This window comes from Ovis aries, chromosome 21, assembly GCF_016772045.2.
Source record: "Ovis aries strain OAR_USU_Benz2616 breed Rambouillet chromosome 21, ARS-UI_Ramb_v3.0, whole genome shotgun sequence".
NCBI lineage: Eukaryota > Metazoa > Chordata > Mammalia > Artiodactyla > Bovidae > Ovis > Ovis aries.
The window spans coordinates 39,896,482-39,923,131 of NC_056074.1; the positions used below are offsets into that span (position 1 = coordinate 39,896,482).

The 26,650-nt window shown below is 44.4% G+C and overlaps 1 protein-coding gene across 1 annotated transcript; it reads left to right on the forward strand.

The window, feature by feature from the left end:
* Positions 1–15,751: 15,751 nt before the first annotated feature.
* Positions 15,752–16,926, forward strand: LOC101107147 (bifunctional methylenetetrahydrofolate dehydrogenase/cyclohydrolase, mitochondrial-like). Its single transcript, XM_042237831.2, is given in 1 exon segment — positions 15,752–16,926. A coding segment is annotated over 1 exon segment (1,053 nt). The 5' UTR covers positions 15,752–15,759; the 3' UTR covers positions 16,813–16,926.
* Positions 16,927–26,650: the final 9,724 nt, after the last annotated feature.

Genomic DNA, 26,650 nt, shown 5'->3' on the forward strand with positions numbered 1-26,650 from the left:
GGCGGGGGAGAGGGTGCTGCCCTGAGAACTTAGCGAGCTACAGTTTTATAATCAAAAGAAGAGTGGGGAGGGGACAAGACCTTTGTCTTTCTTGTGTAGACGTCATGCTTCCAACATCAGCTCCTCCTCCAGGTTGAGCAGGAGAGTTTTTTGTTGTTTCTGCATGGTCCAGTCAGGACTGTAGAAATTGTTTCAGGTCCTTGTAACAGTGAGTACTTCTCTGTAAATTGTCATTTTTATGTGTACAGAGAGCATGTCCTAGGATCATTAACTTACTGAGCTCACAGGGAAGGACGTGGGCCTCACGCTGCCATTGTTTTAGCGTTCTGGAGCATAGTTCTTGCTTCTGTTACATCGTTTTGTTGCTAAGCAAGCCTGCTTGGTTTTGTGGTTAAGCAAACCTGCTTTCTTGTGTAATCATTAACTTAGAGGGGCCTCCCATGTTTTATTTTATCTTTTTTTTTAAAATTTCAATCCCCTAGTGGGATTAACTATTTCATCACCTACCTTGTCCCCTACTCTGTCCTTAGGAATATGACACTATGGCAAGTTTGAAAAACAGAGTGAAACAATCAACCATGACTCCACCCCTCTCCACTCACCCTCATAATTAGTCATCTGTTGCTGCTTTACAAATCATCGCAAAACCTGGTGGCTTAAACAAATGATAGATGTCTATAATTCCTGATGGTTTCTGTGGGTCAGGACTTCAAGAAGGGTTCAGCTGGGTAGCTCTAACTCAGGAATTTCATGAGGTTGCAGTCATCTAAAGGCTTGACTGGCATTGGAGGATCCATTTCCAAGGTCATTCACCCACATAGCTGGCAACTTGAAGTTGGCTGTTGGCGGGAGGCTTCAATTCCTCTCCCCGAAGGCCTCCACTGGACTGTTGAAGCATTCCCATAACATGGCAGCTGGCATCCTCCATAAGACATGATCCAGAGCTCAAGGCAGAGTCCAGAATGAAATCCCTTTGTGACCTTAGCTTCAGAAAGCACACCCTTCTGCTACATTCTACTAATCACTCAAGTTAGCCCTGACTCATGCCAAATGAATCTACCTGTGGCCTTGGATATCAGGAGGTGAAGGTTTTGGGGAGGAGGTTTTGGAGGTTGGCTGCCACACTCTCCCCCAACACTCTGACTGTGGTTATGGCTGGGTATTCCCTCCCCAGACTTCATCTTCCACCGTTAAGCTTTCAGACAGTGATAATAATATTATTCAGACATTTAAATCTTTTTTCTATGTGTGTGCACTAAGTTGCTTTAGTCATGTCCAACTCTTTACAACCCTATGGACTGTAGCCCATCAGGCTCCTCTGTCCATGGGATTCTCCAGGCAAGAATCCTGGAATGGGCTGCCGAGCCCTCCTCCAGGGGATCTTCCCAACCCAGGAATCAGACCCACATTTCTCAAGTCTCCTGCCTTGCCCGTCAGGTTCTTTACTGCTAGTGCCACCTGGGAGCAATTCACATGTGGTAAAAATTCAAACTTGAGAGGAAAGTGTCTGGAAAAAATGTGAAATTTTCTTCCCCATACTCTGTCGATTCCCATGCTCTCTTCACAGTTAGAGGTAAATTCTTTCAGAATGTTTTTTCTTCTTGTGATCTTGGGCAAGTCACTTGACTGCTCTGATTCTCAGTTTCCTCAACTGTAAATTGAGAAGAAATAAGGCCTACCTAACAGAGTTGTCATGAGGATTAAATGACATATATACAAATAACCTTACCTGGCAACCATCAAACGTTCAGTTAAAACCTCTCCTGGCTGAAAGTTCAGTAGTCAGTAACTTGACAGACCGACTGGCTGGTGGCGGGGCTATAATTTGAACCCAGGTCTGCATTTCCATTATTTTGGTCATCTGATGTGAACAGCCGACTCGCTGGAAAAGTCCCTGAGGCTAGGAAAGACTGAGGACAGAAGGAGAAGAGGGCATCAGAGACTGAGATGGCTGGATGGCATCACTGATGCAATGGCCATGAACTTGAGCAAACGTCAGGAGATGATGAGGGACAGGGAGGCCTGGTGTACTGCGGTCCACGGGTCGCAAAGATTCAGACATGACCAGGCAATGGAACAACGACGACCACTGCATTTCCATAAAACCATTCATTTCCCATTATTCCAAGTACCTATCTGTCCCAATGCTATCAGTTACCAAGTGTGTAAACTTGAGCAAGGCATTTAACATTTTAAAGCTTAGCTTACTTCATCTGTAAGATGGGGACAATACCGTGTGTGCAGGGAAACTGGTTTAGTGAGCAAATAAGTCAGCTCTGCAGATGTATGACAGGTGTGCACAGGTATGACCAGAGCAAGAGGCACTTGTCTACTAAGATTCTTCTAGTCTCTAGCAACAGAAACTGACTCTGGCTAATGGCAATCCACTCCAGTTCTATTGCCTGGAAAATCCCATGGACAGAGGAGCCTAGTAGGCTACAGTCCATGGGGTCGCAAAGAGTCAGACACGACTGAGTGACTTCACTTCATAGTGTTTAGGAAGGTTGCATTAGATAAGTGGCAGATAATCTAATTCCTCTCCTCCCCTGCCCTCTACTCTCATCTTGTATTCTTTCTTCTTTCTTCCTGGATCTTTCTGGTCAAAGGAAATGATCTTTCTGAGCTATTAAGCTAAGACTGAATATTTCTTTCCTTTTACTTCCTCTGCAAAACACTCCTGAATTTTTTCCTTCACAAAATACTTAATGGCTCATTAGTTTCTGGCTCTAAACAACAAAATCATCTTATTCCTTTAGAAGTTTTATATCCCTTCTCTAGAGGACAAAACGGAGAAGGCAATGGCACCCCACTCCAGTACTCTTGCCTGGAACATCCAATGGACAGAGTAGGCTGCAGTCCATGGGGTCGCTAAGAATCGGACACGACTGAGCGACTTCACTTTTCACTTTTCACCTTCATGCATTGGAGAAGGAAATGGCAACCCACTCCAGTGTTCTTGCCTGGAGAATCCCAGGGACGGGGGAGCCTGATGGGCTGCCGTCTATGGGTTCACACATAGTCGGACACGAGTGAAGTGACTTAGCAAACTGAATCCCAGAGAAGGTTTTTCTGGACAGCTGTAAGAAAAAGCGAAAGGATCCAAGCAGCCCCAGGGCTGCTTAGCAAGAGTGCCCCAGCCTTAGTAGACAACCAGGACCCTATGGGTGATGGTGCAGCTCTGAGCATCTTCTGCCTCTGATTCCTCACTTACATTTTCAAATCCTTGGATAGCATCTGACTTGCTTTGCTTGGTTCTGGTGCATCCTGAACACATGAATCAGAAAGCCTCAACCAGGATGGGGTATAGCCTGCTCAGAGCCATGGGAGAACTGTGGGTCCGACAGCCTGCTGGGTTACAAAGTATTTCCTGCGGAAAATGAATGAGAGACCTGAATCTTGATGGAGAAGTTGCCATTAGCCTGGTGGGGAGTGGCGGAGCGGGGCAGGGGGAAGGGGGGGTCCGGGGGGGGGGGGCGGGGTGGAAGGGACTGGGGAATAGTCCCAGGAAGAAGAAAGGGCATAAGCAGGGACAAAGAAGTAAAGAGAGTGTGATGCATATTAGAAGATGCAAGATGGAATCCTGTGGCTAGATGAGCTCAGAGCAAAGGTAACAAAGCCCCCTATTTTCAGGTGGGAAACCCCAGTACTTGTGGTTAAAGAGGTTGATTCCATGTCCAGCCTGACCAATCAGAACACGCCATTTCCTCAGCACCAAGGTTTGGTGCAGGGAGGCCATGTGACCCAAGGAGGGCCAATCAGATTCACTTTATGAGGGTCTGGAGGAAGATATCCTCTGGATCCTGACCCTGGAGGTCTTCAGCAAGAGATCCATGTCCTGGGTGGCAGGCTCTGGAGGCAAAGACGCTCTTCTCTGACTTTCTGCTGCCACCTGGAGAAAAAGCCATTTGTTTAGCAAATACAACCTTCCCTCACATCTCCCATTTTTTTTCAATCCCAGTTGATGCTCCAGTATTTTAGTCAGGACCTATGAATGAGAAATGACAGAAACAGTCTGGTCCCAGCTCCCTTACTAACTGTGAAACGTTGGGGGAGCTGCCTAGCCTCTCTCGTCTTGGTTTTCTTCTCTATAAGATGAGAGTAATAAGCATTGCCTACCCGATCGGACAGTCAAATAGAAAACAGACACGGAACAGGTAGAGCAGTGTTCCCAGCGCATGCCAGTTGCACACAAAAAAAGCCAGGGTGAGAACGAAACCAACCAAAACAAACCGAAGCCAAGAGCATACATTATTTTGAGTCACGTTTCTGTCATTTCTCATTCATAGGTCCTGACTAAAATACTGGAGCATCAACTGGGATTGAAAAAAAAAAAAAAAAGGGAGATGTGAGGGAAGGTCGTATTTGCTGAACAAATGGCTTTTTCTCCAGGTGGCAGCAGAAAGTCAGAGAAGAGCATGAAGAGAAATATAATCTCCTAAGGGACTATCAAGGGAACATATCAAGGAAATGACCTCTGTTGACATTTTAAAAGCAGAAGTTGTACATGTAGGAAATACAAACACAGAAAAGCACAAAATGAAAAAAAAAAATTTCCCCTGTCCATCTCTCTCCCCAAAGGTAAGTATCATTCATAGTTCTTTGTGCTTTTTTTCAGTCAAGGGTTTCAAGTAAGTGATGAGCACAAATGGGAATTTTAGGAAGGCCTCTCTGGCAGCAGTGGGGAGAGTCAGATGTGTCAGGGTTGGAAGAAAAGGCAGCAAGAGAAGGGGATGAACTGAAGGCTGGCCCTCCTCTCTCTCCTCGCCGCTACCCTGGCTCATGGCTTCTCACCCGGGCAGGTCCGGGTGCATATCACTCCAGCAGGAAGCACTCCCACCCCTCGCCAGGATCCCCTCCAGACTGGACCACGTACTCTTAGAATAGAACCATAGCCCCTTACACATTCTATCATCTCATTTGTCCTCCTTGTTCAGCGTCTGCCTTTTCTGCTGGGCTGTGAACTCTATAAGGGCAAGCCCCATGACTGCCTTCCCCGAACACCTGGCAATCACTAATCGGCTTTTCTTTTTATTAAGTTTATTTATTTTTAATTGAAGGATAATTGTTTTACAGTATTGTGTTGATTTCTTCCAAACACCAACATGAATCAGCCATTGGTTTATCCACGTCCCCTCCCACTCGAACATGCCTCCCACCGCCCTCCCATCCCACCCCTCTAGGCACTGATCCACTTTTCTTTCTCTATAAATTTGCCTTAAGTACCAATCATAAAGAACCATGAATGGTACTTACCTTTCGAGAGAGAGATGGACAAGGGAATCATGTAAAATCTGGTCATTGTATCTGATTTCTTTGACTTAGTATAATGCTTTCAATGTGTAGTAGCACATATGTGTGCATCGTTACTTTTGATCCCCAAATAATATTCCATTGCATTGATAAATCACACTTTGTTTCTCCATTCATCAACTAATGGTCTTTTGGGTTGCTTCCACTTTGAGAATACTGCGAACAGTGTGGCTTCAAATATTCATGTGCAAATATTTGTTTGAATACCTGTTTCCAATTTTTTTGGTTAAATACCCAGGAGAGGAATTTGTGGGTAATCAGGTAATTTTTTGAGAACATGCACAGCATCTGCGCCATTTTCCATTCACACCAGCAAAGCAGAGAATTCCAGTTTCTTCACATCCTTGCCAGTACTTATTTTCCATGTTTTATTATAGTTATCCTAGTAGGTGTCAAGCGATATCTCATTGCAGTCTTGATTTGCATTTTCTTAATGACTGATCTGTTGAGCATCTGTTGCAAGCCTTTGATTAATTAATTTTCAGAGTTCTGAAAAAGTTGATTCCAACATCTTTGGCCAGTGTTCACATGTTTTTATAGGGGAGAAGACTTTGGAGTTACTTACTCCACTGGAAGGACCACTGTCCTTGATGACTCTTGGTGGATGATGTTGACAAAACGTTACCATCATCGTCATGTTGCAAGGTTGTTTCTGCAACAGGGTCTGCCAGCACGATTGGAAAAGGACTTTCAAAAGCTTTAGGTCTCATCAGCTCACGAACTCTGCAATTCTTGCATCTTAGTCAATGTTCCATATCTGTCTCCTTGTCAATACAAGGCCCTTCTATCCGTGTTGTTCCCCGTGCTGTGCTTTGTCTGCCTAAAACATTTAATAGACCCACTTTTTGACATTATTTGGGTCTTTACAAATATTTTAAAACTGTTTAGGGTTACAGTGTTCTGAATCTAGATTCCAGATTTAGTCTGCATTGTCCAATGCAGTTGCTAATGGCTCCCTGTGGCTACCGAGATTGATATTAATTAAAATTAAATAAAATTTAAATGTAATTCCTGGGTTTCACTAGCCACATTCCAATTGCTCAATAACCACATGTGGCTAGTGGCTACTGTACCAGGCAGCACAGATCTAGAAACTTTCTACCATGGCCCTTCTCTAGGTGCTTCCTCTCCAGCTGTCTCAGGATCATCACTGTTGGGATATTGAAGGGACACTGGGCATAGAGTCTCCTTTATCTACAAGAAGGTAGCTCTTTTAATGAGTCCTGATTACTTTTAATGATACGGTGATGGATACACATGACTTTCCTGGGTGATTTCCAACTATTTCTAGACAAGTTTCCAGAGTAGCTCTGTGCAAGACAGGATGACTGTGCAAAACACCAAAAAAAAAAAAAAAAACCACACACAAAAAAACAAATTTAAATAATGCTACCATTGTTGTCTCTTTTGGGCAGCTTTTCATCAGCTCCCAGGTGCCAAGACCACTTCTCTCTTTAGCAAGCACTCACCCAAGGGCAAGCCAAGGTCAGTTGTCATATAAGCCTAGCCCCAACCCAACCCTTTCTGGAGACAGAACCCAGCCAGGTCTCCTGGTTCCCCAGCCATGTCTGCTCCCAGGACACCCCTCCCCTCTCACAGAGCAGCTTCAGGTCTCAGAAGGACTTAATTCAGATTATAAAATAGACCCATCAGGCAGAAGAGAAGCAGCTGAAGAGCCCAGATCAGGAGAAGGGCAGCCAGCCCATGTGGTCCTAGTCCAGTGCTGGCTTCAAGCAAAGGAAGACTCTGGCATTATTGAGAATGACTGTGAACATGGCCGACTTAATGGGTGTGCAACCTTGCAGATGCTTGGAGCTCCACACTCAGAAGGGTCCCACGTTTGGGCATAATGCTTGGCTGCTACCATGTTGAAATGCTCAGTCATTTCTGAACGAGGAGCCCCGCATTCTCACTTTGCACTAGGTTTCACAAATTATGTAGCTGGTCTTGCCTGAGCTTCTCCATGGAAGGCGTTAATCTATGAGCAAGTGGGGAGCCTGAAGAGGAGATGGGGGGAGTGAATAGTTGGACAGCAGCTATGGAGCACCAAGCGGGAGTCAGCGAGCCACAGACCCACCCCAGGGGCCCCTGGTGTCCAGACACTCGAGGGGTAAATGCTTGCTTGCTGCAGAAACATAACTATTCAGAGAAATTCTGATTACATATAGGAAGGACTTCCATATTATAAATCTGTTTTACCATGATGTTCACAGTTTGTTCTCTTCCCAAACTTTTGCCTGATTTCATGTTAACAGGTAAAAGCTAAGAAGTATTTGAAAGTAAATTCAACCAAAAAACTTGTAATGATACTTTTTCATTCAAGGGACTTCCCTGGTGGTCCAGTGGTTAAGAATTCACCTTGCAATGCAGGGCATGCAGTTTTGACCCCTGGCCAGGGAACTAAGATCCCACCTGCTATGGGGCAACTAAGCCCATTGGCCACAACTAGAGAGCAGTGGACCAGCTCGGCCAAAAATAAAACATAAGTTCATTCAATATGCCAAACAAGACATTGTTATTTATCAGAAAGCCACGCTACATGCAATACAGTTTTGAAGGTTTAAAAAACAGCAATGTGACTTTAGAACATAAAAGGTTACTTAAATATTACACTAGGGGTGTGTGTGAGTGTGTGTGTGTGAGTGTGTGTGTGTGTGTGTGTGTGTGTGTGTGTGTGAGTGCTCTCAGTCGTGTCTGTTTGAGACCCCATGGACTGCTGCCCGCCAGGCTCCTCTGTCCATGGAATTTTCCAGGCGAGAATACTGGAGTAGCTTGTCTTTCCTCACTCCATGACGTCTTCCCAGCCCAGGGATTGAACCTGCGTCTCTTGAATCTACTACATTAGCAGGTGGATCCTTTACCACTGTGCCTCTTGGGAACCCCCAAATATTACACAAAGAAGAAGAAATAACTAAATGTCCTCTTGTATCTGAAAAAGACTCATAATGTTCTAGATTTGTTTTTTGGCCTGATTAGGAAAGAAGAAATAATAAACTATGAAAATACGTTAGTTAAAAGAAAACAAGATAAAGAAACAGAAAATAAATCAACTATACTTCAATTTTTTTAAAAAAAGATAAAACTTTTTTATGCCTACAAAAAAAGAGAAAGAACAGAACAGAATGTCAGAGTCAGCCTGATCATCTTGAGGAAGAAGCTCATTGTACCTACTAACACGAATTGAAAATCTGCTATTTACTAAAGCAGGAGAATGTGTAACAGCTGTAGCCTTAATTCTGTATAAATGGAGCTTAAAATGCACTTCAGCTTTGTGGCCACTTGCTAGCTACCTCATGTATTCCAGGTATTTGTTTTGCTTTGTTCATTAATAATAAGAAAAATTTAGCTAATTCTAAAAAAAAAAAAAATTTGCCTTCTTGATAGCGCCATCTTCCCAGCCTACCTCACACACACCTCCTTGTCTTCCTGAACACTTACACTGCACCCACAACCAGTCAGAAAAACATCTGGACGCATTAAACTTGCCCTTCCTCAGCCCAAGAAACTGGAGCAGTCGGGACAGCAGCTCCAGACTTACTGGACCTCAGGGTGAAACACTCAGAAGGGAAATGGCACCCCTCCTTGGCTGCTGTCCCTAACCATCCCCAGCCTTGGGGGAGAGGGGCTGGGGAGGAACAGGCTTTTTTTTTTTTTTTGGCCATGCCCCATCCCTTGTGGCTTAGCTGGTAAAGAATCCGCCTGCAATGCAGGAGACCTGGGTTTGATCCCTGGGTTGGGAGGATCCCCTGGAGAAGGGAATGGCTACCCACTCCAGTATTCTGGCCTGGAGAATCTCATGGACTGTGTAGCCCACTGGGTCGCAAAGAGTCAGACATAACTGAGCGGCTCTCTCTGTCACTAATGGCATGCAGGATCTCAGTTTTCCCACCACGGATCAAATCCATGCTCCCTGCGGGATCGCCAGGGAAGTCCCAGAACAGCCCTTCTTTGATAAATGGGGGTGGGGAGGCCGGGCAATGGCAGTGGCAAGGAGTCACCTGGGTTGGCCCTCAGGGAGTGTTTGCTAAAGGGAGAAGCAGTTTGTCTTGTACGCTGGCATGATCCTCAGGGACACAACTCATCTCCCACAGTGTCACCTTTAAGGACAAGATAAACAGCCAAAACTGGGGTCCAGCTCAGTCCAACCCAGTTCTAGTTCACATCATGTGCTAAGGAAGAAAGTCTAGATGCCGAGCATCCCGCAGCTCGAGGGCACAGCTGGGAAGGTGAGGGAAAGAAAGACTGATGTCATCGCTCTATTCTCCCATTTATACACAGCACTCCCAGGACAGAGGAGCCTGGGAGGCTACAGTCCGTAGCGTCGCAAAGTGCCGGACACAGCTGAAGCATGCAGCATGCACCCCAAAAAAACAAGTTGTCTTTTCTTCATAATTTCTTACAATAGAATGCTTGACTCAGTTAAAACATACCATTGGGCTGGCCATAAATGCAGGGCCACCTAGTCCATACACCACCCATGGGTGAATTTAGAAAAGATACCCCCTCCAGGCAGATGCAGCCTGTTCAGCACCCAACTTGGTGGGTGGGTGGTGCCCACTCCACCCCCAGGGAGATCCACAGCTTGGCTAGCAAAACATGAGCTCCATTTCCACAGCCTGTTCCCACCCGTTTGGCCAGGCCTCCTTGCTCAGTGAACAGCCTGCACAACTGCACTCAGAGGTTCTGCTTACTCACTAAACATTAAGCTGTTCTACTGTAGGAGGAGAGCAATTTGCCTGGACTAATTCCTCTTGCGTACAGTTCACTGACAATTCTCAGAACCTCACAGCAGGGCTTCCCTGTGGCTCAGTGGTAAAGACTCAGCCTGCGAATGCAGGAGACACAGGTTCGATCCCTGATCCAGGAAGATCCCACATGCTGTGGGGCAACAAAGCCCATACATCGCAGCTATTGAGCCTGAGCTCCAGCTGAGCCCACCCACCACCGCTACCGAAGCCTGAGTACCCTAGAGCCTGTGCTCTGCAGCAAGAGAAGCCACCATAATGAGAAGCTCTCACACTGCAAGTGGAGAGTAGCCCCCGCTGCCTGCAGCTGGAGAAAAGCCGCACAGTAACAAAGACCCAGCACAGCCAAAAATGAATAAAAATAAAATTAAAAAAAAAAAAACTCACAGCAATAGCTACTTTCTTTCTTTTTAAATTTTTATTTTATTGTATTAATTTCTTTATTTTTTGTCTCACTGGGTCTTTGATCCTGTGCACAAGCTTTCTGTAGCTGTGGCAGCGAGCAGGCTTCATTGCGGTGGCTTCTCCTGTCTCGGGGCACAGGCTGCAGGCACACAGGCTTCAGTAGTCGCAGCACGCAGGCTCAGTACGTACGGCTCTCGGGCGCTAGAGCGTGGGCTCTGCAGTTTCAGTGCAGAGGCTTAGTTGCTTGGTATTATGTGAAATCTCCCCAGGTCGGGGATGGAACCTATGTCCTTTGCATTGGCAGGCAAGCTCTGATCCACTGAGCCACTGGGAACGTTCTTGTTTTGTGTTTTAAAGAGGAGGTTGTTGGGACTTCACCAGTGGTCTAATGGCTAAGACCCTGCAACTCTCAAGGCATGGGGCCGGGGTTCAATCCCTGGTCAGGGAACTTGATCCCACATCCCACAATTAAGCATTCACATGCCGCCTGGAGAGGGGTAGCTGGGGCCAGTCTGGGCAGAGGCTTAAGGCTTCAGCAGGATGTGGTTCTTCATCCTATTAACAAAGGGAAATGAAGGATTGGTCTTATGTAAGACGGGGCAAGACGCAAGAGGTGACAGGTATGACAGGATTACATTACTTTTCGAAAAGATTGCTCTAGCTACAGAGTATTAATAGAAAATAGATTGGAAGGGAGCCAGAGTGCTGTGGGGACCAATCCAGCCATCCTGGTGAGACAGACTGGTAGGAATATAATGCAGGTCACATGTGTAATTTAAAATTTTCTAGTGGCCACATTTGAAGAAGTAAAAAAGAGGGACTTCCCTGGTGGTCTAGTGGTTAAGAATCCACCTTGCAATGCAGGGGACACAGATTCAATTCCTGGTCTTGGAAGATTCCACATACAGAGGCGCAGCTAAGCCTGTGTGCCCCAGCTACTGAGCCCAAGCCACTGCAAGGAGAGGCACGTGCACCGCAGCTAGAGAAAGCCCACATGCAGCAGCAAAGACCCAGCACAGCCAAAGAAAGGAAAAAGAAATTAATTTATAATATACAGTATAATAAAACATGACATTTACTTAATATATTCAGAATATCATCATTTCAACCTGTGACCAATATAAAGCCGTATTAATGAGCTGTTTTACATTCTTTCGTTGGCCTCTAGCCAGCACTCCGCCTATATCCTCCCTCCACATGTGTCAACTCATTTTGTTTCTGTAGCCATCCTGGAGTCCAGCAGTCCTTCCACCTGGTTTTATACCCATTTGACCAATGAGGAAACTGAAGTGCGGCGGTCAGCTCATCAGTCTGAGGTTACAAAGGGCTCGACTTGAGTGCACAGAGTGGAAACCTGCACCCAGTCTCGGCCGGCACCTCTACTGGCTGCAGGACCCTAAGCAAGGCCCTCCAGCCGCCAGCTTCTTCCCTTTGTTTAGTCAATAAGCACCTCCCGAAAGCATCTACCTGCCAAGGGTCAGCACTGAGATGTCAGCGCAGACATGTGATCTGCCTTAGGGAGCCTGCGGGAAAATGAGCTGGAGAGACATGAATCCAAGACAAATGAATGACAAAGGTGAAAATAAAGCTGTGTTGAGGGTCATGAAGGAGAGGTTCTGGAGGTCAAGGAAGAGGCCTTGAGAAAGAGGAGTTGGAGTCAATCCGTGAAGACGGGACACAAGAACATTCCAGGTGCAAAACAGAGCGGAGAACAAAACCTCTGTGGAGGATGGACCAGCATGGCCTGAGAAAGGAGAACAAAGGCCGAGCCTGGGGGTGGGGATCCAGGGCTAAGAGGAATCCACGGCAAGGGTTCTACCCAAGGGGCGGGACTGACGTGACAACACTTGCATTTCAAACAGATCAGAGACCAAAATAAGGAAGCGACTGACTGACAGGGTAGGCTTCCCTGCTGGCTCAGGCCGGTAAAGAACCTGCCTGCAATGCAAGAGACCAAGCTTCCATCTCTAGGTTGGGAAGATCCCCTGGAGGAGGGCATGACAAACCACTCCAGTGTTCTTGCCTGGAGAAGCCCATGGACAGAGGAGACTGGCGGGCTACAGTCCATGGAGTCACAAAGAATCAGACACATTTGAGCTACTAAAACACACACACACACACACACACACACACACACGGGAGTAGAGGCTGGTTGCAGTAATGCCACACAAGGTTGCCTTGCTGCTAAGCCACTTCAGTCGTGTGCGACTCTGTGCGACCCCATAGACGGCAGCCCACCAGGCTCCTCCATCCCAGGGATTCTCCAGGCAAGAACACTGGAGTGGGTTAAGGTTGCCTTAGGAGTAAGGAAAACTCGGGACAGGCACCCAGCAGAGTGAATGCACAGTAGACACCCACTGCGGTTACTATGACCGCAGCCTTCAGCCCACCCAGGAAGTACCATCTTTGTAACATTCCCTCCCCCTGCCCCCTCCCCAACTCTGCACCTCAGACTTGATAGGAACTCAATAAAGTGTAGTTAATTATCTCAAGGTTCATAGCTTTCTTTTTTAAAATCTTGCCTCCCTCTATTCAGAATGTTTTAGTTTCCCATAGCAACAGCCTGGGAGTCTGGGAAGGACAAAGGTTGAATAATCTTGCAAAAACTCAGTCCCTGGGACTGTGCCGCACTGCCGCCACCTGGTGGCAACATGTCTACACTACAGGGCAAGGCCTCCAGGCAATACTAGTCCCAGAATTCAGTTCAGTTCAGTTCAGTCGCTCAGTCGTGTCCGACTCTTTGCGACCCCATAAATCACAGCACGCCAGGCCTCCCTGTCCATCACCAACTCCTGGAGTTCACTCAAACTCACGTCCATCTAGCCGGTGATGCCATCCAGCCATCTCATCCTCTGTCGTCCCCTTCTTCTGCTCCCAATCCCTCCCAGCTTCAGAGTCTTTTCCAATGAGTCAACTCTTCTCATGAGGTGGCCAAAGTACTGGAGTTTCAGCTTTAGCGTCATTCCTTCCAAAGAAATCCCAGGGCTGATCTCCTTCAGAATGGACTGGTTGGATCTCCTTGCAGTCCAAGGGACTCTCAAGAGACTTCTCCAACACCACAGTTCAAAAGCATCAATTCTTTGGTGCTCAGCTTTCTTCACAGTCCAACTCTCACATCCATACATGACTACTGGAAAAACAATAGCCTTGACTAGACGGACCTTTGTTGGCAATGTCTCTGCTTTTGAATATGCTATCTAGGTTGGTCATAACTTTTCTTCCAAGGAGTAAGCGTCTTTTGATTTCATGGCTGCAATCACCATCTGCGGTGATTTTGGAGCCCCCCAAAATAAAATCTGACACTGTTTCCACTGTTTCCCGATCTATTTGCCATGAAGTGATGGGACCAGATGCCATGATCTTCGTTTTCTGAATGTTGAGCTTTAAGCCAACTTTTTCACTCTCCACTTTCACATTCATCAAGTGGCTTTTTAGTCCCTCTTCACTTTCTGCCATAAGGGTGGTGTAATCCGCATATCTGAGGTTATTGATATTTCTCCCGGCAATCTTGATTCCAGCTGTGCTTCTTCCAGCCCAGCGTTTCTCATGATGTACTCTGCATATAAGTTAAATAAGCAGGGTGACAATATACAGCCTTGACATACTCCTTTTCCTATTTGGAACCAGTCTGTTGTTCCATGTCCAGTTCTAACTGTTGCTTCCTGACCTGCATATAGGTTTCTCAAGAGGTCAGTCAGGTGGTCTGGTATTCCCATCTCTTTCAGAATTTTCCACAGTTTATTGTGATCCACATAGTCAAAGGCTTTGGCATAGTTAGTAAAGCAGAAATAGATGTTTTTCTGGAACTCTCTTGCTTTTTCCATGATCCAGCGGATGTCGGCAATTTGATCTCTGGTTCCTCTGCCTTTTCTAAAACCAGCTTGAACATCAGGAAGTTCACGGTTCACGTATTGCTGAGGCCTGGCTTGGAGAATTTTGAGCATTACTTTACTAGCGTGTGAGATGAGTGCAATTGTGCGGTAGTTTGAGCATTTTTTGGCATTGCCTTTCTTTGGGATCGGAATGAAAACTGACCTTTTCCAGTCTTGTGGCCACTGCTGAGTCTTCCAAATTTGCTGGCATATTGAGTGCAGCACTTTCACAGCATCATCCTCCAGGATTTGAAATAGCTCAACTGGAATTCCATCACCTCCACTAGCTTTGTTCGTAGTGATGCTTTCTAAGGCCCACTTGACTTCACATTCCAGGATGTCTGGCTCTAGGTGAGTGATCACACCATCATGATTATCTTGGTCGTGAAGGTCTTTTTTGAACAGTTCTTCTGTGTATTCTTGCCACTTCTTCTTAATATCTTCTGCTTCTGTTAGGTCCATACCATTTCTGTCCTTCATCAAGCCCATCTTTGCATGAAATGTTCCCTTGGTATCTCTAATTTTCTTGAAGAGATCTCTAGTCTTTCCCATTCTGTTGTTTTCCTCTACTTCTTTGCATTGATCACTGAGGAAGGCTTTCTTATCTCTTCTTGCTATTCTTTGGAACTCTGCATTCAGATGCTTATATCTTTCCTTTTCTCCTTTGCTTTTTGTTTCTCTTCTTTTCACAGCTATTTGTAAGTCCTCCTCAGACAGCTATTTTGCTTTTTTGCATTTCTTTTCCATGGGGATGGTCTTGATCCCTATCTCCTGTGTAATGTCATGAACCTCCGTCCATAGTTCATCAGGCACTCTATCTATCAGATCTAGTCCCTTAAATGTATTTCTCACTTCCACTGTATAATCATAAGGGATTTGATTTAGGTCATACCTGAATGGTCTAGTGGTTTTTCCTACTTTCTTCAATTTAAGTCTGAATTTGGCAACAAGGAGTTCATGACCTGAGCCACAGTCAGCTCCCAGTCTTTTTTTTGCTGACTGTATAGAGCTTCTCCATCTTTGGCTGCAAAGAATATAATCAGTCTGATTTCGGTGTTGACCATCTGGTGATGTCCATGTGTAGAGTCTTCTCTTGTGTTGTTGGAAGAGGGTGTTTGCTATGACCAGTGCCTTCTCTTGGCAAAACTCTATTAGCATTTGCCCTGCTTCATTCCGTATTCCAAGGCCTAATTTGCCTGTTACTCCAGGTGTTTCTTGACTTCCTACTTTTGCATTCCAGTCCCCTATAATGAAAAGGAAATAGAAGGTAATATTAATGAAGTATACAAATAAAAGTGGTTAAGATGGTGAATTTTAGGTTTAAGTTTTTACCGCAATAAAAATAAATGAAATAATAAAAATTAGAAGTGTGAAATAAATCCTTTCTCACTTGATTTAGAATATAGCATTGTCTCCCCGCGCTGAGGATGGCCGCAGCCTCCTTTATAACCACTCTGGTCACCCGACTGCTCCGGTCCGCGCAGAGTGGCTGCCTCCATCAACGCCCTTTCCACCTCTCGGCAGTGCGAAATGAAGCTGTTATCATTTCTGGAAAGAAACTTGCTGAGCAGATCAAGCAGGAAGTGCGGCAGGAGGTGGAAGAGTGGGTGGCGTCAGGCAACAAGCGGCCACACCTGAGCGTGGTTCTGGTTGGAGAGAATCCTGCAAGTCAGTCCTATGTCCTCAACAAAACCAGAGCTGCTGCCAGCGTGGGAATTAACAGTGAGACCATTGTGAAACCAGCTTCAATTTCAGAGGAAGAACTGTTGAATTTAATCAATAAACTAAATAATGATAATAATGTAGATGGCCTCCTTGTTCAGCTGCCTCTTCCAGAGCACATTGATGAGAGAAAGGTCTGCAATGCCGTTTCTCCAGACAAAGACGTCCATGGCTTTCATGTAATTAATGTTGGGCGAATGTGCTTGGACCAGTGTTCCATGTTACCAGCTACTCCATGGGGTGTGTAGGAAATAATTAAGCGAACTGGCATTCCAACCCTAGGAAAGAATGTGGTTGTGGCCAGAAGGTCAAAAAATGTTGGAATGCCCATTGTGATGTTACTGCACACAGATGGGGCACATGAACGGCCCGGAGGCGATGCCACTGTCACAATATCTCATCGATGCACTCCTAAGGAGGAGCTAAAGAAACATACGGCTCTTGCAGATATTGTGATCTCCACTGCAGGTATTCCAAATCTGATCACAGCAGATATGATCAAGGAAGGAGCAGCTGTCATTGATGTGGGAATAAATAGGATTCGAGATCCCACAACTGCTAAACCCAAGTTGGTTGGAGATGTGGATTTTGAAGGAGTCAAGAAGAAAGCAGGTTACATCACTCCAGTCCCTGGGGGTGTTGGTCCCATGACTGTGGCAATGCTGATGAAGAATACCATTATTGCTGCAAAAAAAGTGCTAAGGCTCGAAGAACGGGAAGTACTGAAGTCTAAGGAACTTGGAGCAGCAAGTAATTAACTATTGTGTCTTCTGTGTCATGAACAGGACTCCAAGCCAGTTCAAGAGGAAAACCAGGTCAATAGAAATGCAATATTTTTTCTTTACTTACATGGCTTTAAACAATACTTCGTATTTATTGTAAGCTTAAATGAGTGTGTGTTTCCACACATAGCTCTGCAGTAACCTACCAGGCAGCATGCCACTATCGTGCTGGGTCACGCGATCCAACCAAGAGAAACATTACCCTAGAGATGAACAGGGAGGACCCTGTCACACTGAGAATGGCTGCTTAACTCCGTGAGGCCACTTCAGTTGAAATCTGTCTTCTTTAGAAAGGCAGCTTGCTCACCATTATACCACCAATGCTGCCCAAACTTGTCTTTTCTATGATTACATTTCCCAAGTGCTATTCCAATAATGAGTTGATACTCACTTTAGGTTCCAAACCTTTTGAGTTCAACTCGTCAAACCAAAGGAAAAATGTTGCTAGAGAAAATTAGGGAAAAGTTAAAAAAGAAAGAAACGATGGTAATTGAGTAGAAAAAACTTTACCCTAATTTATATATGTGTTGATGATTAACAGAAGGAAAACTGCATGTTAATAGTCTCCTAAGCTATCATTTTGTGACTCAGTCATTGGGAAAATGGTTGGGTTTTTCCCACTTGCTATTAGCCCTTGTTTTATGTTCATTACCGCTTGGGATCTCCCCATTTTACTTTCCTAGGATTAAAAGGCTTGTTTTATAAATTACTCGTGTGTGTTGTCATATTTGAGTTTTCCTATATCCTCAACCTTCACTGTCAAATTTTATACTGTTAGAGGTGTCTGTATGGTTTCTTTAGTGTATCTTGAAACCTATTTTTGGAAAACATAACTTGGGCTTGATAATCATTAGGGCAGCTATGTGTAAGTATGCAACTTACTTTTCCACCAAAGAACTGTCAACAGCTGCCAGCTTTTCTCGGCTGCACCTGTTGGCTTTCCTTGATCAATTTTTGATAATGAGAGTTAATACTGAATTTAATCAGACTTTATTAAGGGACTTTTTTTGCATCATTTTGATTTTTTAAATAAAACACTTCCGACTAAAAAAAAATAGAATATAGCATTGTCTAATATTGGGATTATGCTGTAGTCTCAAGATTTACTTCTCATTATTACACACTGTATTATTACATGACAGTTCTGTCCTATCTCTACATTTCCCTCAAGCCCTTTATAATTTCTGTTGGGCATCCTTGGGGGTGTATATAACTATATACTGTTAAACATGTATTATGAATTTGAGCAAACTCCAGGAGATAGTGAAGGACAGGGAAGCCTGGAGTGCTGCGGTCCATGGGGTCGGGAAGCAGTGGACGCAACCTAGCAATCGAACGACAACAGTATATTTTATGTTATGTTTATGTATACTGCTGTTCTTTGGCTCAAAAGCCACCCTTTATTAAGTTTGCAAGCATAAATTCTCAGCATCATGTTCCATTTGATTTCCACTGCATGAGCTCCTTCGAGGTACAGAATACATGTGACCTAGCCACTGCCTGAGCCAACAGCAGTGTGCCATTGGCCTTGACCTTAACTCCTTAAATCATTTCTAACAAAGGTGAGGTACATGAGGTCCCAATTTGCAATCAAAGTCCAGGATCTCTAACAGGAGCTGGTTTTAAATCTCACCTCATTGTTCCCTGGGAGTTCCCCACAACGGTTTCTCTACGCTTACTTGGAGCTGCAATATGAAAGAACTGTTTACCTTGTTCCTTACCAGCAATGTGACTCCCAGCAAATTATCTAAACTCTCCAAGTTTATAGAATCCGTATCAGTAAAATGGGGTTAACAACCAATGTGCCAAAAATCAAATGACAAATATAATAAATGCACTATAAGCTGGAAAGCACTATGCAAGAATTGTATTCCTGTATTAAGATGGGATTCTGTTTTTCTTTTCTTTTTTCTTCATCTTGGGAGTTTTGTTTGTTTAGAGCTGCATTTAAAGCATGAACTTGAGGTTGAGATCTGGGCTGGACTGGATCTGCCTCTGCCCAGAGGGAACTCTCCCTAGGCCTGTCACTTCCCTCTCTGAGCTTCCTTATTTGCATGTGGGAAATAGAGGTAACAATACCAATAACTCAGGGATTGCATCATCATTGCATGACAAAGCGAAGGTCAAAGAGCTATCTGAGAGCAGGTTCACAATATCTGGTAGCCAAGGGCTCTGTTAGAAAATACAGGCTGGTCTGGGAGCCTCCCCAGAGAGTGGCTCCCAGCCACAGCCACTTGGACCACTTCCCTCCGCCATAGACAGCCTGGCTTTCCACCCACAGGCAGACTTTATATGGAGAGAACAGCATGTCATACTATGGGACATTGCATGTATTTGATTCCCTGACCAAACTGTTCCTTTGAGATGACAAGCCATTCAAAAAAATAGTAATAATAATGATAAACCCTTTCTGCCCCAGCCTTTCAGGATATTATGGGTTTTTTACAGCCTAACGGTGATAGGGACAGAGTAAAGGGACAAAATAGGTGATTAAATAGTTAATCCCACTAGAGAATTGTAAGCAGAAAAAAATGGGAGACCCCTGTTAATATTCACTCGAGAAAGCAGGTTTGCTTAGCAACAGAAGCGTGAGACATGCCCCCAAACAATAAAACAATGGTGGGGGCTTCCCTGGTGGTTCAGTGACTAAGAATCCACCTGCCAGTGCAAGAGACATGGGTTCGATCCCTGATCCAGGAAGATCCCACATGTTGTGGAGCAACTAGGCCCTTGGGCTACAACTACTGAGCGCATGCTCTGGAGCCCAGGAGCTGCAAAACTGAAGCCCAAGTGCCCTAGAGCCTGTGCTCCGCCAAGAGAGAAGCCACGGCAACAAGAAGCCCATGCGCCGCACCTAGAGAGTAGGCCCTGCTCACCATAACTAGAGAAGAAAGACCCAGCACAACCGAAAAAACACAGCAATGGGCGCCATGAGACCCATATCCTGCCCAGTGAGCTCAGCAAGTTAGGACGCGCTCTCTGCACACATAAAAAACACAGTAATTTGTAGACCTAGCTTGACCATGTAGGGACAAGAAAACTCCAGCCCAACTTGGGGGAGAAACTGATGATTTCTTCCTTTGATTGTAAAATTGTAACCCACTAAGTTCTCAGGCAGCATCTTCTAGCCTGCCTGTACATAAGTCTCACAAGCGTCCTATTCTAATAAATCACTTATCACTTTGTTTCTTGCTGAATTCCTTCTGAACTAGGACATAAAGGACCAGAGCTCTTCAGAGCCCCCCAAAACGCCACCTGACGGTTTCAACAGAAATTGTTTTCTTTAATGTGAGATACTACATAATGAACACTTACATTGGTCTATGCTATTACAAAACACAGCCACACCATTTTTAAAAGCTTTATTGAGATACTTCACCCTTTCAAAGTGTACAATTTGATGTTCAGAGAAGGAAATGGCAGCCCACTCCAGTGTTCTTGCCTAGAGAATCCCGCGGACAGAGGAGCCTGGAGGGCTGCTGTCCATAGGCTCGCACACGACTGAAGCAACTTAGCATGTATGCATGCATGCATTGGAGAAGGAAATGGCAACCCACTCCAGTGATCTTGCCTGGAGAATCTCAGGGGCAGAGGAGCCTGGTGGGCTGCAGTCCATAGGGTCGCGAAGAGTCGGACACAACTGAGCGACTTCACTCTTCACTTTCATGCCTTGGAGAAGGCAATGGCAGCCCACTCCAGTGTTCTTGCCTGGAGAATCCCAGGGACGGGGGAACCTGGTGGGCTGCCGTCTATGGGGTCGCACAGAGTCAGACACGACTGACTCGACTCAGCAGCAGCAGCAGTGGCACATTCACAATGTTGTATATTCACACTATTGTGTAACCATCACCACTATCAAATGCTAGTACATTTTCATCACCCCAAAAAGAAACCCTTTACCAATTAGCAGTCACTCCCCATTCTTCCTCCCTAGCCCCTGAAACCACAAATCGACTCTTTGTCTCTGCAGATGTATCTATTCTGAACACTTCGTATGGATGGAACTATACAATGTATGTATTTTATGTTTCTTTTTTGTTTTTTTGCTTCTGTCTTCTCTCACTTAACATAATGCTTTCAAGATTTACCCATGTTGTAGCATGAATCAGTAACTTTATTTCTTTTTATTCACTGAATAATATCCCATTGTATGGGTATGTCATATTTTATTATCCACTCATCAGTGGATGGACATTTGGTTGTTTCCATTCTTTGGGTATTATAAATAGTGCCATTATGAATATTCTTGTAGAAGTATTTGTATAAACATATGCCTTCAATTCTCTTGAGTATATACCTAGGAGTGGAACTGCTGGATCATATGGTAATTCCCAGGGGCTTCCCAGGTGGCACTAATGGTAAAGAACATGCCTGCCAGTGAAGGAGGCGTAAGAGCTGCAGGGTCGATCCCTGGGTCAGGAAGATCCCTTGGAGGAGTGGATGGCGACCCACTCTAGTGTTCTTGCCTGGAGAATCCCCATGGGCAGAGGTGCCTGGTGGGCTACAGTCCAAAGAGTCACAAAGAGTCAAACACGACGGAAGCAACTTAGCACAGCAACATGGTAACTCTAGCTTAATTATTTGAGGAACTATCAGACTGTTTGCTCTAAATTTTGCATTCCCATCAGCATGTATGAAGGTTTCAGCTTCTTCACAAATTCAACATTTGCTATTGTTCATCCTTTTTTGTCATAACCATTGTAGTGGGTGTGAAGTAATATGATTTGCATTTCTCTAATGACTAATGAGGTTAAGCCTATTTTCATGTCTTATTGGCTATTTGTATATCTTCTTTAGGGAAAAGTATAATCAAGTCCTCTGCCCATTTCTAAGCTGAGTCTTGTTGTTGCTTAGTTGTAAGAGTTCTTTACATACTCTGGAAACTAGACCCTTATCAGATGCATAATTTGTAAATATTTTCCCCTGTTCTATGGATTATCTTTTCACTTTCTTGATAGTATTCTTTGATTCGTAAATGTTTTTAATCCACAATCTGTTAAATTAGAGTGAATCTTATTTCATCATTATAAAAGTGACATTTTATTATACTCATAAGGTAAAAGAGGAAATCATTCTCTTGTGGAATTGGGCACAATTCAGCAGCCATTTTAATAAACTTTGAGTGAAACAGAACTAGAAGGAAAAAACTAAACTCTGATTATGAATCCTTAAGACAAACAAGTAGCAAACATCAAAGTAAATGAGCCATCCTGGAGCCACCGCCACCAGACCTGGAAGAAGGCACGGGCATGCACTAGTGTTCCATAATGAGCTCAAGCTGTGGGGATCTCCCTGGCAGCCCAGTGGCTGAGACTCTGCACTCCCAACGCAGGGGGCCTGGGTCCACTCCTTTGTAAGGGAACTAGACCCCACATGCCACAACGAAGACCTGGCACAGCCTAAATAATAAATAAATAATTTCTAAAGATTCAGGTCAGTATAAAAAGTAAACTGTAAAGCAGTTAACAAAAGAAATATTAGAAGGGTAGCTGAATAAGCTTAGGTTGGGAAGATCTCGTTAAGTAAAGCAGGAAACCTAAAAACCTTAAAAGACAGATTGGGGCTTCCCCGTTGGCTCAGTGGTAAAGAATTCGCCTGCCAATGCAGAGGACACAGGTTCAATCCTTGGTCCGTGAAGCTTCTGCATGCTGCGGGTCAACAAAGTCCCTGCAGCACAACCACTGAGCCAGCACTCTCGAGTCGATGCTCTGGGCGAGAGAAGCCCAAGCACCACGACACAGAGTGGCCCCGAGCCCCACACCTAGAGAATGCCCAGGTGCAGCAACGAGGCCCATCACAGCCAAAAATTAAACTAATAGTTTTAAAAAAAATATTGAGGAGGAAAGTGGTCTTTTCCCCTCCCCCACTTTTCCTTTGATTATAAAGCTGGAGCCCAATAAGTTCTCGGGGCACAGCACTCTCTTGCCCACCCACTTGTAAGCCTCACAAGGGTTCTATTTTAGTAAATCACTTCTTATCTATCACTTCGCCTCTCACTGAGTTCTTTCTGCCCCGAGACATAAAGAACTAGAGCCTCTTGGACCACCCCCAAATGTGGCCTAATGATTTCGCTAGGGGTGTGATGTTCAGTTCAGTTCAGTTCAGTCGCTCAGTCATGTCCGACTCTTTGCGACCCCATGAATCGCAGCACGCCAGGCGTCCCTGTTCATCACCATCTCCCGGAGTTCACTCAGACTCATGTCCATCTAGTCTGTGATGCCATCCAGCCATCTCATCCTGATGTACATCATGATAAATATAACTAACACTGCTGTACATTATATATGCAAGTTGTTAAAGAGTAAACCTTTGGAATTCTCATCACAAGGAAAAAAAAATTTTTCTATTTCTATAATGTTGTATCTCTAGGAAATGATGGATGTTCCCTAAGCTTGTTGTGGTCATCCTCTCATGATGTAAGTCAGTCAAATCATTATGCCATACACCTTAAACTTATACAGTGCTGTATGTCAATTATATCTCAATAAACCTGGAAGAAAATAGGATAAAAATACCTTTGATTTTTAAAAAAAAGCTGGGAAAAATATACGTGCAACACATTTAATGGACAGTGATTATTGTCTATGGAAAGCATCTGCAAACATTTTCTGTAAAGAGCCAGACAGTAAATATTTGAGGCTTCAGGGCCTCAATCATAACCCTTCAAGTTTTTCTCTGTAGCACAAATGCAACCACAAACCATTCATAAACAAATACGCACGCCTGTGTTCTAAAAAGACTATATGGATACTGAAGTTTGCATTTCATATAATTTCCACAAATCATTTTTTTTTCAACCATTTAAAAATGTAAAAACTGAGGGACTTCTTTGGTGGTCCAGTGGTCAAGAACCCACCTGCCAATGCTAGGGACACAGTTTTGACCTCTGGTCCTGGAAGATTCAACACACCTCAGAGCAACTAAGCCCACACAGCACAATAACTGAAGCCCACACACTCTTGAGACAGTGCTCCACAATGAGAAGCCACTGCAAAGAGAAGTCTGCTCACCGCAGCAAAGACTGGCCCCCACGCGCCACAACCAGAGACAGCCTGTGCACAGCAGCAGAGGCCCAGGGCAGCCCAAAAAGCTAATGAATAAAATTATTTTTTGAATTATGGCATCAGAATAAAATTGATAATCACTGTTGGTAATAATGCAAAATAAAGGAATATCCCTTTAAAAAAATTAAAATGCAAAAACTGGGAATTCCCTGACAGTCCAATGGTTAGGACTCCACATTTTCATTGCTGTGAACCTAGGTTCGATCTCTGGTCAGGGAACTAAGATCCTACAAGTCATGCAGCATGGTCAAAAATAAATAATTAAATAATTAAACAGATAATTTAAAATATAAAAACCATTCTTGACTTGCAAGCCTCATAAAAAAAATAACTGGTCAAATTTGGCCTAAGGGCCATAGTTTTTGACCCCTGTCTTTGATGTACAAAAAGCTCCTGTTGCTTGCTAAGGAAAGGCAAAGGACAACGGATGTAAATCCACAGAAAAAAAAAAAAACAATCCAAACGGTCATGAAGCATTTGTTACAGGATGTAGAATGAGATTTTTTTCCTTTTATCTGAATACAATATATGACAAGTGATCCCACATTCTAAAAAGAAAGTCTTGACAGCTTGAAAGCTTTCTAGAAGAGACCAGAACCAGACCCTCATCACTCATCTCCAGATAATAACAGCTAATTTTAGAAAAACTGAGGGACTTCCCCAGTGGCTCAGATGGTGAAGAACTGGCCTGTAATGCAGGAGACCCTGGTTTGATCTCTGGGTCAGGAAGATTGCCTGGAGAAGGGAATGGCTACTCACACCAGTATTCTTGCCAGGAGAATCCCATGGACAGAGGAGCCTAGCAGGCTACAGTCCGTGGGGTCACAAAGAGCTGGACACAACTGAGCAACTAAGCATGATAATTCAGAAAAGGAAAGAGAGGAGGGGTCAAAGTCGTTCTTAGCCTGTTTAACACCCAGAACAGATGATGTTTTAACTCTCTCACTATTATACGACACTATTTTGGTAATTACCATGTAATGAAACCGTATCCAATATTGAAGGCATTATATATTTCAAAATAGATCATGTCATTGTTCTAATAACTTCCTCTTCTGCTTTTGTTGTTGTTGTTGTTGTGCTCTACTGGGTTAATATTAAAAAGCAGAGACATTACTTTGCCAATAAAGGTCCATCTAGTCAAGGTTATGGTTTTCCAGTGGTCATGAATGGATGTGAGAGTTGGACTATAAAGAAAGCTGAGCGTCAAAGAATTGATGCTTTTGAACTGTGGTGTTGGAGAAGACTCTTAAGAGTCCCTTGGACTGCAAAGAGATCCCACCAGTCCATCCTAAAGGAGATCAGTCCTGAGTGTTTATTGGGAGGACTGATGTTGAAGCTGAAGCTCCAATACTTTGGCCACCTGATGTGAAGAGCTGACTCATTTGAAAAGACTTTGATGCTGAGAAAGACTGAAGGTGGGAGAAGAAGGGGATAACAGAGGATGAGATGGTTGGATGGCATCACCGACTCAGTGGACATGAGCTTGGGTAAACTCCAGGAGTTGGTGATGGACGAGGGGCATAGCATGCTGCGGTCCATGGGGTCGCAAAGAGTCGGACACGACTGAGCGACTGAACCGAACTGATTGGGTCAACGTCTTTTCCTGTTGGAGCAGTGCCCTCCTCACACTGCTATCAAGGGATTTACAGATGTAATTATGTCCCCAAATCAGTTGACCTTATGAAAGTGACATTATCTAGGTGGTCCTAACCTAATAACATGAGCCCACTAAAAGCACTGTCCCTAGCTGGTGGCAGAAACTTCTAGAAAGGAATGCAATTTAGCCAACACTTTAATTTCTACCTTACTGAGAACCCAGACATGTTGTGCCCAGACTTCTGACCTACTGATCTGTGGGTTAATAGATGAATATTGTTTTATGCCACTAAATTGGTGATAAATTATTACATAGCAACAGAAAAATATATGCTCTACTCCTTGTACCCAGGTGAAATGATCCCACCCTCTGTCCTTGGTACCCACCAGTAATAAGTCTTAGAGGAATGTAAGGTGGTTAGCCCTCTCCAGCCCTCTCCCAACTGCAGTTAATACGCAGAGTACACTCTATTTCCCAGGGCTGGACAGAGCTCCTCCCTCACGTCCTCAGGTGCCCCTTAAAAGTCTTTGACCCCTTTAGTGCAGTCTCTTTTTAATGGTCTGCTGCTGTTGTTTTGCTTCTATTTTTTGGCTGTGCTCCAAGGCATAATGATGTTTGTTCCCCAAGCAGAGATCAAACCCAGACCCCGTGCCCCTGCAGTGCAAGCACTGTGTCTTCACCACTGCACCACCTGGGAAGTCTCTCTAGTACAGTCTTGAGAACCACTGCTCTAGTGATACTCTAGTGATACTCTTTCCTACCTCTGGACACTCCATTTCCATTTTTTAATTGTTTTTTTTTTTTTTTTCACAAACAACAACAAAAAAAATGAAGAGCATCTTTGTTTATAAAACTTTTAATTTTGGCTGATTTTCTTAGGATAAGAAATGCTGAGTCAAGAGGGATGAATATTTTTAAGGCTCCTGATATATAACACCAAGTTTTTCTAGAGACTCTACCAACCTACCACCCCATTACCGAAGTATGACGTCTAAGGTTATTTGATCTAAGCTGAGCCAATGGAGATTTTTGGCTCAACGAATTAGGAGATGTTTGGGGGGAAGACCCTCTTCTCATCTTACCTCTGAACTCTCTCCCATTTACTGACTCATCTTCACTCCCAAGCTTCCAGGAACTCACTGGGAACCTC